Genomic DNA, 13,691 nt, shown 5'->3' on the forward strand with positions numbered 1-13,691 from the left:
ACAATATACTACTACTAACACTAATAATTAGAATAATGATAATCAAAATGATAATAAATAATAAACTGCTACTATTAATAATAATACTGCTAATATTAATAAAATAATAATAATATACTACTAATAATAATAATAATAATATAAAATATTAATATTAATAATCATTTCTAATAATAATCATAATAACCTACTACTGCTAAAAATAATATACTACTACTACTACTGCTACTTGTACTACTACTACTACTAATAATAATAGTAATAACAATAATCTTCCACTACTACTAATAATAAAAATAAATAATGATACTGTTGTTGCTGTTATTATTATAAATTTTATAAAATAATAATAATAATAATAATAATAATAACAATAGTATTAATATTATAAATAATGATAATAATAATAATAATAATTTACCACTACTACTAATAAAGTGCTAAAAATGAATAATAACATGCATTATGTATTTTTAATGCAATGTATGTGTTGTTTTTACGAAGATAAATGTCCATATGAGGTATGTGATATCTTTTAAAGCGACGTTCCACCCATTTAAAAGTCAAGAGCTACAAAAAGTGTAGCTGCTGACTTTTAATAAACGGACACTCACCTGTCCCACGTTGCAGCGATGCGGCCGCCCGAAGCCTCGCTCCTCTCCACGGTGCCAGCATTGTAACTGTGGGCGCTCGGCTGTAGCTTCACGGTCCGGTTATGCACTGTGCATGCGCGAGCCACGAGTTGTCAATGGCCAGGCAATCTTCTGGGACCTGTGACATATTTAACCCCTTCCCGCTGAGCGTACGCAGATGTGTGTACTCGGCTTTCGGGGGTTATACCGGGATTATGCCCGCAGCTGCAGGCATCATCCCGCTACCGTTTTTTAGAGCTGGCGATCGGCTTTACAGGGATAATGACCGATGCTCGATGATCGGCTGTTATCCCGGAGGATGTCCCCCCCCTCCCGCTGCCTCCCGCCACTCTTCCTGAGCCTCTCGTCCCACCGGGAGGCCTGATCAACGATCTGCCGCTAGTAACAGAGTCGTGTCTCCCAGCCATGTCTTGCACTGTGCAAAATGGAGCTGTCCAACTTATGCTGGCCATACACTAGTAGATTTTCTTTTACAAAGAGTTTTATTAATATTCAGTCCAACAAATAAAATCAACATTTAGATGGTTACATTCAGAGGCATAGCTTGTGGGCCCCAATGCAAAAGTTGACCTGCCCCAGCCACTATTTCCAACGTGAGTGCAGATACATTCACCACACACCAAGATACCCAAAGGGGCTTAAGAGTTTAGAGTTCCTCTTTACATCAGAGGACAGGGAAGCTGGAAAGTGCAAAATCAGGCTCACTTCTGCATAGAAACCAATCAGCTTTTAAACTAAGTGGACAGGGATCACCCCTGGAGAATCAGAGGATAGGGATCACTGCTGGAGAATCAGAGGACAGGGATCACTGCTGGAGAATCAGAGGAAAGGGATCACCGCTGGAGAATCAGAGGACAGGGATCACCCCTGTAGAATCAGAGGATAGGGATCACTGCTGGAGAATCAGAGGACAGGGATCACCACTGGAGAATCAGAGGACAGGAATCACCGCTGGAGAATCAGAGGACAGGGATCACAGCTGGAGAATCAGAGGACAGGGATCACCACTGGAGAATCAGAGAACAGGGATCACAGCTGGAGAATCAGAGGACAGGGATCACCACTGGAGAATCAGAGAACAGAGATCACATCTCGAGAATCAGAGGACAGGGTTCAAGCTGGAGAATCAGAGGACAGGGATCACTGCTGGAGAATCAGAGGAAAGGGATCACCGCTGGAGAATCAGAGGACAGGGATCACCCCTGTAGAATCAGAGGATAGGGATCACTGCTGGAGAATCAGAGGACAGGGATCACCACTGGAGAATCAGAGGACAGGAATCACCGCTGGAGAATCAGAGGACAGGGATCACAGCTGGAGAATCAGAGGACAGGGATCACCACTGGAGAATCAGAGAACAGGGATCACAGCTGGAGAATCAGAGGACAGGGATCACCACTGGAGAATCAGAGAACAGAGATCACATCTCGAGAATCAGAGGACAGGGATCACCGCTGGAGAATCAGAGGACAGGGATCACCTCTGGAGAATCAGAGGACAGGGATCAGCGCTGGAGAATCAGAGGACAGGGATCACCGCTGGAGAATCAGAGGACAGGGATCACCTCTGGAGAATCAGAGGACAGGGATCACCGCTGGAGAATCAGAGGACAGGGATCACCACTGGAGAATCAGAGAACAGGGATCACCACTGGAGAATCAGAGAACAGGGATCACCTCTGGAGAATCAGAGGACAGGGATCACCGCTGGAGAATCAGAGGACAGGGATCACCACTGGAGAATCAGAGGACAGGGATCACTGCTGGAGAATCAGAGGACAGGGATTACCGCTGGAGAATCAGAGGACAGGGATCACCTCTGGAGAATCAGAGGACAGGGATCACCACTGGAGAATCAGAGGACAGGGATCACCGCTGGAGAATCAGAGGACAGGGATCACCGCTGGAGAATCAGAGGACAGGGATCACCGCTGGAGAATCAGAGGACAGGGATCACCGCTGGAGAATCAGAGGACAGGGATCACCCCTGGAGAATCAGAGGGCAGGGACCCCTGGTAGGTCACTTGGCAGAGCTCCTTTCCCATCTCAGCACTGTATACAGCCCCCCCCCCCCCCATATTACACAGGGCTGAAATCACATTCCTTTACACACAGTCTGTCAGCCTTCACAGGGTGTATCTGCCTTTATGTTGCCATTCTGACCTGTGAAATTTGTTTTAGCAATTTCTGAAGGTTTCTCTGTCAGCATTGGCAGGACCCCTCCCGGAGGTGTGTGTCTTCTCCCCAGTTGTCAGGGAAGTGGGGTAAGTAGACATCCCTGGATGGGGGGGTACAGAGAATCCCAGCTGGCGACTAGGAGACACCGGGCAGTGCCATACCTCATCGGTCCCATCGTGGCTACAGGACGACACTCTCCTCCTCTTGCCTCGCTGAGCTTGGTTACCATTCCATGTTGCCAACACAGACACTTCCCCATCCTGGGCTCTTCTGACCCTGTGCCCCTCTCCATTCAGGTAATGGCTCACAGCTTCTCCCAGCCAATGGGAACAGAGGGGTGTGGACTGTGGAAGCCAAAGTAGAAGCCCAGTGCTGGAGCATGGCTGTGGGGCCCTAGGGCAGATCGGAGCTGGACTTTGTGGAGGATATGATAATACGACAGGGAGGCGGCAGGGTCCCCCTGGAGCTAGGGGCAAGGTTTGCGATTGTGACCCCTGCAACCCCATATGCTACGCCCATGGTTACACTGCATGTTGAACAAAAATAAATCAAAATAAGCAACACGAAAAAAATATATTATGCAAGTTCCAGGCTCGGCACCTCGTATCAACAAAGATCCAAATGTCACTAGCTGAGGCAGCTTGGGAATCCAGATTACACCGTATAATGCATTAAGAAGAATACATCCAACATACAGCTGAATGTAGATAGACATAAGACCTCATTATCGGTGGGAAAGAGATGAAGAGAAAAAGGGAAAGCCAGAAAGGAGAGAGGGGAGAAAAGGAGAAGAGTCCTGCGGGGTTGTGTGTCGGAGGAGCACGAAATCGAGATAAGTGTGTTGTCAAATCTATATGGTTGGACATATGCAAGTCATGGTTGCCAGACCAGAAGAAATTTTTCATGTGTGTCCAAAAATGAAAGCGGTCATCTCCTCATTCACCATAATATCATTGGCGTGGTTTTTACCCCCTTCAGAGCCAAGTACGGGAGTTTTCCAAGTCCTGGCAATCGTCAATTTACAGTGCCTTCAAGTATTCATACCCCTTGAAATGGTCCACAGTTTCTCATATTACAACCAAAAACGTAAATGTATTTTATTGGGATTTTAATATTATAAGTTGTCAGCGCTATTTCAGAAAAGTAAAGAGTCCTGCTGGGACCTTGTAGAAAGATTGGCCTTGGCCTGAGAAATTGTATGTTAGTGCAAATAAACCAAGTTACAAAAACAGCAAATTCATTGTTTCTGAGAAAAGTAAAGAAAAGTGAATGGAACCGAATTTACTGCCTTTCTGGACAAGGCAGTTTAAGGCAAATGCTTCTTGTAGTCTGGGGAAAAAAGTAATCACTGTAAAAAAAAAACGTTTCTTTACTGTTAAAGCAGTGAAAACTTAAAATAGTCTTCCAGAGGGAAATAAGGAAAAAAATATATATATATTTAAAAAATATATTGAAATTAGGTTTAGATTTAATTAAAATAATAGCAAATTGGGTTATTGGTTTTCAGCTCTGTAAAAAAATTTAAAAAAATAAGGTTTCTTCGCTGTAAGAGCAGTGAAAACATAAAATAGTCTTCCATAAGGAAATAAGGAAAAAAAAAATGATATATAAAGAGGAAAATAAAATATATAAAAAATATATTGAAATTAGGTTTAGATTTAATTAAAATAATAGCAAATTGGGTTATTGGTTTTCAGCTCTGTAAAAAAATTTAAAAAAATAAGGTTTCTTCACTGTAAGAGCAGTGAAAACATAAAATAGTCTTCCAGAAGGAAATAAGGAAAAAAAAAATGATATATATATATATATACACATACATATGTGTGTGTGTATACACACACACACATATATATATATATATATATATATATATATATATATATATATATATATATATATATATATATATAAGAGGAAAATAAAATATATAAAAAATATATTGAAATTAGGTTTAGATTTAATTCAAATTATAGCAAATTGGGTTATTTGGTTTCAGCTCTGTAAAAAAAATAATAATAAGGTTTCTTTGCTGTAAGAGCAGTGAAAACATAAAATAGTCTTCCAGAGGAGAAAAAAATATATTAAAAAGAGGAAAATAAAATATAAAAAAAGAAAACAAGACATTTGGTTTAGATTTAATTCAACTAATAGTAAATTGGGTTTCATTACTGTAAACAAAAAGAAAAAGTTTATTTACCGTGAAAGCAGTGAAAACATAAAATAGTCTTTCAGAGGAAAATAAAATATATATAAAAAAAAAAAAATACATTCAGTTTAAATCTTAACCAAAAAAAAAAAAAAAGGTTTCTTTACTGTAAAAGCAGTGAAAACATAAAATAGTCCTCCAGATATATATATATATATATATATATATATATATATATATATATATATATATATATATATATATATATAAAATATATAAAAAAATGAAATTAGGTTTAGATTTAATTCAACTAATAGCAAATTGGGTTATTGGGTTTCAGCTCTGTAAAAAAAAAAAAAAAAAAAAAATTTTTCTTTGCTGTAAAAGCATTGAAAACATAAAGTAGTCTTCCAGAGGAAAAAAAATCTATAAAAAAGACGAAAATAAAATCTAAACAAAGAAAACATGAAATGTGAAAGCAGTGAAAACATAAAATAGTCTTTCAGGGGAAAATAAAAGATATATTAAAAAAAAAAAAACTGAAATTCGGTTTAAATTTAAATAAACTAATAGTAAATTGAGTCCCAAAGAAATTGGGAAATGGAATATTGGACAATGCTTTTCCTTTCTGTGGATCACCTCGGGGCTCATTTATACCTAGTGTGTCAAGCTATGTTGATCACATTAAATACTATTGCCATCTATGTGCCATATTCCTATACAAACATTAGGAGTTATTTACGAAAGGCAAATCCACTTTGCCCTGCAAGTGCACTTGGAAGTGCAGCCGCTCTAAATCTAAGGGGTAGATCTGAAATGAGGGGAAGCTCTGCTGATTTTATCATCCAATCCTGTGCAAGCTAAAATGTTGTTTTTTATTTTCCGTGCATGTCCCCCTCGGATCTACAGCGACTTTACTTCCAAGAGCACTATCAGTGCAAATTGGATTTTCCTTTAGTAAATAACCCCCATTGTGTTGATGTGTTCTGGGGAAAAAAAAATGTAGACATGGAACCATATTTTATTCATCGCATTACAGCACACGTCAATAATAGCACTATATATACATAAAAATAAAATAAAAAAAAGCAAGCAATGTGTTTTTAGAGTGCATTGCAGACAATGGCAGAGCGCATTCACACCGCATATATACCGTATGCACACAATAACGCTCTTTGCATTGTCATTTTTTAATTAATTTTCATTTAAATTATTCAATTCTGATTTTATTTCAAGTTTTTGTAGAACATTACACATATTTAAACAAGTTCCCAACTTACATATATAATAAATACACATCTTAACTACTTTAACACCGAAAAAAAAAAAAATAAAATGAAAGAAGAAGAAAATAAAAAAAAATAAGAAATAGAAAAAAGACCCGCAAAAAAAATAAATAAATAAAAAAAATGTTTTTTTTTTTTAATATTCAAACAATATATCTATGTGATCACCAAAAGGTGTAAAATGCAGCAAATAAATTTCCAATGACCGCCCACAACCTGAAGAATGATTTTTTTACTGGACCTCTCCCAGCCAGCCCAGTATAGCCCAGTGCGAGGCACTCACCTATAGACAACGCTTGTGTCCAATGAAGAAGGAGAAGAAGTCGGTTGATCGGGTTCATGTTGCTGTGACTGTTTCTGGAAGATAATGATCTAAAAAGGAACCGGCATAAATGGTCTGTGAATTCCCTGGGGGGGGGGCGGGGGGGTTACAATAGGCGGTAGACAGGTCATGTGTTCTGGTATCTACATACAGAAAGTCTATTGTGGTTTCCAAATTTTGCGGGCAATTTTTGCTGACATGGACATCTTAGTAGATGAAGACCCACTTTCAGGAGACCACAATATTTCACAGCTACAGGAATCAGAGATGTGGTCGGACCTCGTCATGCCCTTGGGACCTCTTATAGACCGGTGAGAAAGAAAATACCATATAAAGAGACCCTATCACCTACCTAAAAGAAAATACAGGTAAAAGCCCCCCCCAAAAAAAATTTTGCGGATTTTAAATGTATGCCTACAGAGATTTTCTTACCCATAAATGACTAGACACGTGCGATTAGTTTTGTACGAAACGAAAATTCTTATGGATTTCCGGAAATTCGTACGAATCCGAAATACGGATTTTTATGCATACAAATTCCGTACGAAATTTCGTTTACGTATTACGAATCCAAATTCATAACGAAAATTCGGAATTGTTACGAAAAGTTAACGAACCTAAAAGTTAAAAAAACCCAGGAAGTCAGTGCAGGGATGGTGGGGACCCCTCATAATGGGCACAGCGGGTGTACAGACCTGGGAACTCAGCACAGGGATGGTGGGAACCCCTCATAATGGGCAGAGCGGGTGTACAGACCTGGGAACTCAGTGCAGGGATGGTGGGAACCCCTCATAATGGGCACAGCGGGTGTACAGACCTGGGAACTCAGTGCAGGGATGGTGGGGACCCCTCATAATGGGCACAGCGGGTGTACAGACCTGGGAACTCAGCACAGGGATGGTGGGAACCCCTCATAATGGGCAGAGCGGGTGTACAGACCTGGGAACTCAGTGCAGGGATGGTGGGAACCCCTCATAATGGGCACAGCGGGTGTACAGACCTGGGAACTCAGTGCAGGGATGGTGGGGACCCCTCATAATGGGCACAGCGGGTGTACAGACCTGGGAACTCAGTGCAGGGATGGTGGGGACCCCTCATAATGGGCACAGCGGGTGTACACTCAGACCTGAGAACTGAGCACAGGGATGGTGAGAACCCCTCATAATGGGCACAGTGGGTGTACACTCAGACCTGGGAACTCAGCACAGGGATGGTGTTAGCCCCTCATAATGGGCACAGCGGGTGTACAGACCTGGGAACTCAACACAGAGATGGTGGGAACCCCTCATAATGGGCACAGCGGGTGTACACTCAGTCCTGGGAACTCAGTACAGGGATGGTGTGAACCCCTCATAATGGGCACAGCAGGTGTACAGACCCGGGAACTCAGCACAGGATTGATGGGAACCCCTCATAATGGGCACAGCGGGTGTACACTCAGACCCAGGAACTCAGCACAGGGATGGTGGGAACCCTTCATAATGGGCACAGCGGGGGTACAGACCTGGGAACTCAGCACAGGGATGGTGGGAACCCCTCATAATGGGCACAGCGATAATAGATTTTACAATAAATGTAATATAAATACACCAATAATTAAAAATCATAAATAAAAATAAAATAAAAATTCAATAAATGAATACTAAGTAATAATAAATAATTAGCCCTTAATAAAATAATAATTTATTTTGTTAGGGTGTTTAGTTATTTATTATTATTTTACTAAGGGCTAATTATTTATTGTTGCTTAGTATTCATTTATTGAATTTCTTTCTTTTTTGTTATTTATGAATTTTTATTTATTGGTGTATTTAGTTTACATTTATTCGTTTATTATTCAGGTAATAATAAGTAAAATAAATGAATAATACGTAATAATATATTAATAATTAACCTCTAACCTTAAAAAATATTAAATACACTATAATATTAATAATAATACTACTAATAAAATAACAAACACCCAAACTCGAACAAAAAAATACATTAATAATTAATTTTGCTAGGGTGTTTATTTATTATTAATGTATTTTTTTTGTTCGAGTTTGAGTGTTTGTTATTTTATTAGTAGTATTATTATTAATATTATAGTGTATTTAATATTTTTTTTAAGGTTAATTATTAATATATTATTACATATTATTCATTTATTTTACTTATTATTACATGAATAATAAACGAATAAATACACCAATAAATAAAAATCATGAATAAAAAAAGGAATAAATTCAATAAATGAATACTAAGTAACAATAAACAATTAGCCCTTAATAAAATAATAATAATTTATTTTGTTAGGGTGTTTAGTAATTTATTATTATTTTATTAAGGGCTAATTATTTATTGTTGCTTAGTATTCATTTATTGAATTTATTTCTTTTTTTTATTTATGATTTTTATTTATTGGTGTATTTATTTAACATTTATTCGTTTATTATTCATGTAATAATAAGTAAAATAAATGTATAATACGTAATAATATATTAATAATTAACCTCTAAGCTTAAAAAATATTAAATACACTATAATATTAATATTAATAATAATACTACTAATAAAATAACAAACACCCAAACTCGAACAAAAAAATACATTAATAATAATTTATTTTGTTAGGGTGTTTAGTTATTTATTATTAATGTATTTTTTTTGTTCGAGTTTGGGTGTTTGTTATTTTATTAGTAGTATTATTATTAATATTATAGTGTAATAGTGCGCCCTCTTTTGTTCGTTTTTTTTTTTTTTTTTGTACTGGCCAGGATTGAAACCAAGAACCCCAGTGCTGCGAGTGATAACCATTAAGCCACTTTGCTACCCAGTTATACTAATGAACTCGAGTAATTCTGCCATAGAGGACGAGAATAAAAGACGTTCTTTACAAGCTCAGCTGTATCAGCACTGCATTTCGTGGTCGATGATTGTGATGCACCAGATTCTGCCGTTCGGCTTTTGAAAGGAATAGGCTGAAGTGGGTGAATTTATATCGCAGTTCGCTGCAAAACGAGGGCAAAAACCTGCTGACTCTGCAAGAATTTGGATGTTCTGGTTGTATCTGTTCTACATTTCGATCTATAATCCCTCTCTGACTGTAGAAGGGCTCATTCACACAATCCTTTTCCTTAGGCTGCATTCACACCTGAGCGTAGCGTCTTTGAGCGCTTTCGCACATTTGTATGCAGCGTTTTTGAGCTTTGGCTTAATTTTTTATTTTTTTGTTATTAGCCAATAGAGAAAACTATTGTCTGTTGCATCATTTGTTGCTAGGTAATTCAGCTTTTCCGTTAGCTTTTATTTCTTATTTTATTACTAATTTATTTAATGTTTTTCATTAGGGTACGGGGTTCAAGTTCAGTTTTAGGGTTAGGATTAGGAACTGGGTGTTATTTATTATTATATGAATAATAATATTAAATGAATAAAATTAATAAAAATCATAAAAAAACAACATTTAATAAATACTAAGTAACAATAAATAATTAACCCTTAACTTTAACCCTTAAAAAAGTAATAATAACTAAACACCCTATAAATTATTATTACTAATGTCATACTGTAAGTAAGTAACAATAAATAATGAATCCTTAACTTTAACCCTTAAAATAATAACTAAACATCCTAAAACAAAATAAATTATTATTATTAATGTAATTTTTTTGTTTAAGTTTTTGTTATTTTAATAGTAGTATTATTAATATTATACTGTATTTAATATTTTTTAAGGTTAGAGGTTAATTATTAATGCATTATTACATATTATTCATTTATTTTACTTATTATTATATGAATATGTGTAAAATAAATACACCAATAAAAATTATAAATAAAAAATATAAATATTTAAAAAAAAAAAATCAATAAATGAATACTAAGTAACAATAAATAAATAATTAACCCTTAACGTGGATGTAAACCCAGTTTTTTTTTTTTTTTATGTCATAATGTAGAGTAGAAGATTTCCTATAAGATGTCTTACCACAAAGAGTTAATCCAGCTCTGAGCAATCCTCTTTTATTGTTCAGTGAGATAAATCTTGACAAACAGAGAAAAATGTTGTCAAATCCTCCCCCTTGCAGTGAGTGACGGGTGATTTACATATGTCGTGCACTAGCCTAAGAGACATGCATTATTTTTTTTCATTCCCACCCCAACTCCTTTCTTCTGCTGCTCTGCCAGGATTGGCTGTTCCACACCTCAGCTTGATTTGGCATGCTGAAGTCATGTGGGGACTTTTCTGGGTTTTGACTGGATGTTGGTGATCATAGTAGAAGTTCAGTGTAAGAAATACACAGGAGAAAATGCATAAGGGGAGTGTAGAGGTGGGCGGAGAGTCTACTGACATCACGACTCCACCCACTGAGCCCTGGAAAACAGATCTACCCACAAAATCTGCAGGAGGCATGTATATCCTTCTAGATAACCTATATTGCAGTAGTTTAGAAAGGATAAGAGTGGGTTTACATCCACTTTAATAAAATTAAATAATAATAAATAACTAAACACCCTAACACAAAATAAATTATTATTGATAATGTATTTTTTTGTTCGAGTTTGGATGTCTATTGTTAGTTTATTAGTATAATTATAATAATACATTTTATATTTTTTAAGGTTAATTATTTATTAATGTATTATTACATCTTATTAATTTATTTGACTAATTTATGATGATTATTAGTTATTTCTGTATTTATTTTACATTTATTTGATATATTATACCTATTTTATTTTTAAAAATTTTGATTTTTCAAAGAAAATTGCGCAAAAACGCACGCTTCCATTAATTTCCTTTCCTCATTACCAAGACAGGCTCGGCGGGTTCTGAATGGTCGGCGCTGTCACAACACCAATTAGTATTAGTATGCTAGTATTACTACTAGTATTAGTATGCTTTACAAAGTACATTTAGTAGATTAACCCCTTCCCGCCGAGCGTACGCAGATGTGCGTACTCGGCTTCCGGGAGGTATACCGGGATGATGTCCGCACCTGCAGGCATCATCCCGGTAACGTTTTGTTCAGCGGGCGATTGGCTATCCAGCCATAACAACCGATGCGGCTAAAAGCCGCTCGGCTGTTATGCCGGAGGAGCGGGAGGGGACGTCCCCCCCTCCCGCCGCTGTTACCGGTGCTCCCGCTCGATCGGGAGCACCGATTCCTGGTGCGATGCCTCCGGCCGCTGGGGAGGAACTGGAACGAAGCCGTAATCGGCTTCGTTCCAGTCTCCTCATAGTAAACACGGAAGCGACGTCATGACGTCACTTCCCGTTTACTCGGCTGCCAATGGCGCTGGTTTTAAAAAAATATCCGGTATTCAGAATCGCAGTTTTCGGCGATCTGAATACACTGAAGTGTAAAGGAGGGGTGGGGAGTCTTTTAGACCCCCGATCCCTCCATAAAGAGTACCTGTCACCGCCTATAACTGTCACAAGGGATGTTTACATTCCTTGTGACAGCAATAAAAGTGATCAAATTTTTTATTTTTTTTTTAAACAATTTAGTCATTTTAAAATAAATAAAAAAATAAAAAAACATTTTTTAAAGCGCCCGCCGTCCCTGCAAGCTCGCGAAGCAAAGAAAACGCGTACGGAAGTCGCGCCCGCGTATGTAAACGGTGTTCAAATCACACATGTGAGGTATCGCCCCGATCGTCAGAGCGAGAGCAATAATTCTAGCACTAGAACTCCTCTGTAACGCTAACCTGGTAACTGTAAAAAATGTTTAAAGCGTCGCCTATTGAGATTTTTAGGTACCGTACTTTGTCGTCAATCCACGAGTGTGTGCAATTATAAAGTGTGACATGTTTGGTATCTATTTACTCGGCGTAACATTATCTTTCACATTATGCAAAAAAAATGGGATAATTTTACTGTTTTTTTTTTTTTTTTTTTTTAATTCATGAAAGTGTCCCTTTTCCCAAAAAGTTGCATTTAAAACACCGCTGCGCAAATACTGTGTAACATAAAATATTGCAACAATCGCCGTTTTATTCTCTAGAGCAGTGATGGCTAACCTTGGCACCCCAGATGTTTTGGAACTACATTTCCCATGATGCTCTGGCACTCTGCAGTGTAGTGGAGCATCATGGGAAATGTAGTTCCAAAACATCTGGGGTGCCAAGGTTCGCCATCCCTGCTCTAGAGTCTCTGTTAAAAAAATATATATAATGTTTGGGGGTTCCAAGTAATTTTCTAGCAAAAAATATGGATTTTAACTTGTAAACACCAAATGCCAAAAATAAGCTTAGTCATGAAAGGGTTAAGCAGCGGGCAAATTCAAATCCCCAGAAAGGGTGAATCGGCTATATGATGTGTCACAGTGGGTGATTGCTGGCCTCAGGTACAGCGGTACCGGGGGGGGGGGAGCAGTGTAAGTTCACCCCACGGGTACTTTCTCCCCCTTCTTGCCAAGGCTAATTTTCAGCTTTTAGCGCTGTCACACTTTAAATGACAATTACTCAGTCATGCTACACTGTACCCATATGAAAATGTTATCATTTTGTTCACATAAAAACAGCTTTCTTTTGGTGGAGTTTAATCACCGCTGTTTTTTTTTTTTTTTTTTTGCTAAATAAACGAAAAGAGACTGAAAATTTTGGGGCAAAAAAAAAGTTTATTTTTTCATTTTATTTTATACAATTTTGCAAATAAATACTCTTTCTTCATACAGTACATTTAGGCCAAACTGTATTTTGCTACATTTCTTTGTTTAAAATAAACCAAATCCGTGTATATTATATATAAATTATATATATATATATATATATATATATATTATATATAAATTATAGTTATATATATTATTTAGGATATAGGAAAATTATAGAGTTCACAAACTATGGGATATTCCTGAAAATTGATCAATCCTCATGTACTGACGGCCAATCTCATTTCTTGAGGCCCTAAAATGTCAGGACAGTACAAATACTCCCCCCCCCCCCCCCCCCAAAAAAAACAACCCCTTTCTAGAAAGTAGACAGTCCAATGTATTTAGTAAGAGGCATGGCAAGTTTTTTGAAATTGTAATTTCTTTGTCATTTTTTGGGAGATTTGGAAAAATATATATATATATATATTTTTTAACATACTGTCACTAGACATGTGCATGATAA

The 13,691-nt window shown here is 37.2% G+C and overlaps 1 protein-coding gene across 2 annotated transcripts in view; it reads right to left on the reverse strand.

The window, feature by feature from the left end:
* LOC143933610 (natural cytotoxicity triggering receptor 3-like) overlaps positions 1-7,203 on the reverse strand; it is a 24,657-nt gene extending 17,454 nt beyond the window's left edge. The window contains exon 1 of one of the 2 annotated variants that reach the window (XM_077456558.1): positions 6,546-7,203. In XM_077456558.1, the coding sequence (XP_077312684.1) occupies positions 6,546-6,603 (58 nt within the window). In that variant the 5' untranslated portion in view covers positions 6,604-7,203. The remainder of the gene's footprint in view (positions 1-6,545) is intronic. The other variant, XM_077456557.1, reaches the window with a different exon arrangement.
* Between the last annotated feature and the right edge of the window lie 6,488 nt (positions 7,204-13,691).

Source organism: Lithobates pipiens, unplaced genomic scaffold (genome assembly GCF_037356315.1).
Source record: "Lithobates pipiens isolate NorthernLeopardFrog02 unplaced genomic scaffold, aLitPip1_a1.2 Scaffold_27, whole genome shotgun sequence".
NCBI lineage: Eukaryota > Metazoa > Chordata > Amphibia > Anura > Ranidae > Lithobates > Lithobates pipiens.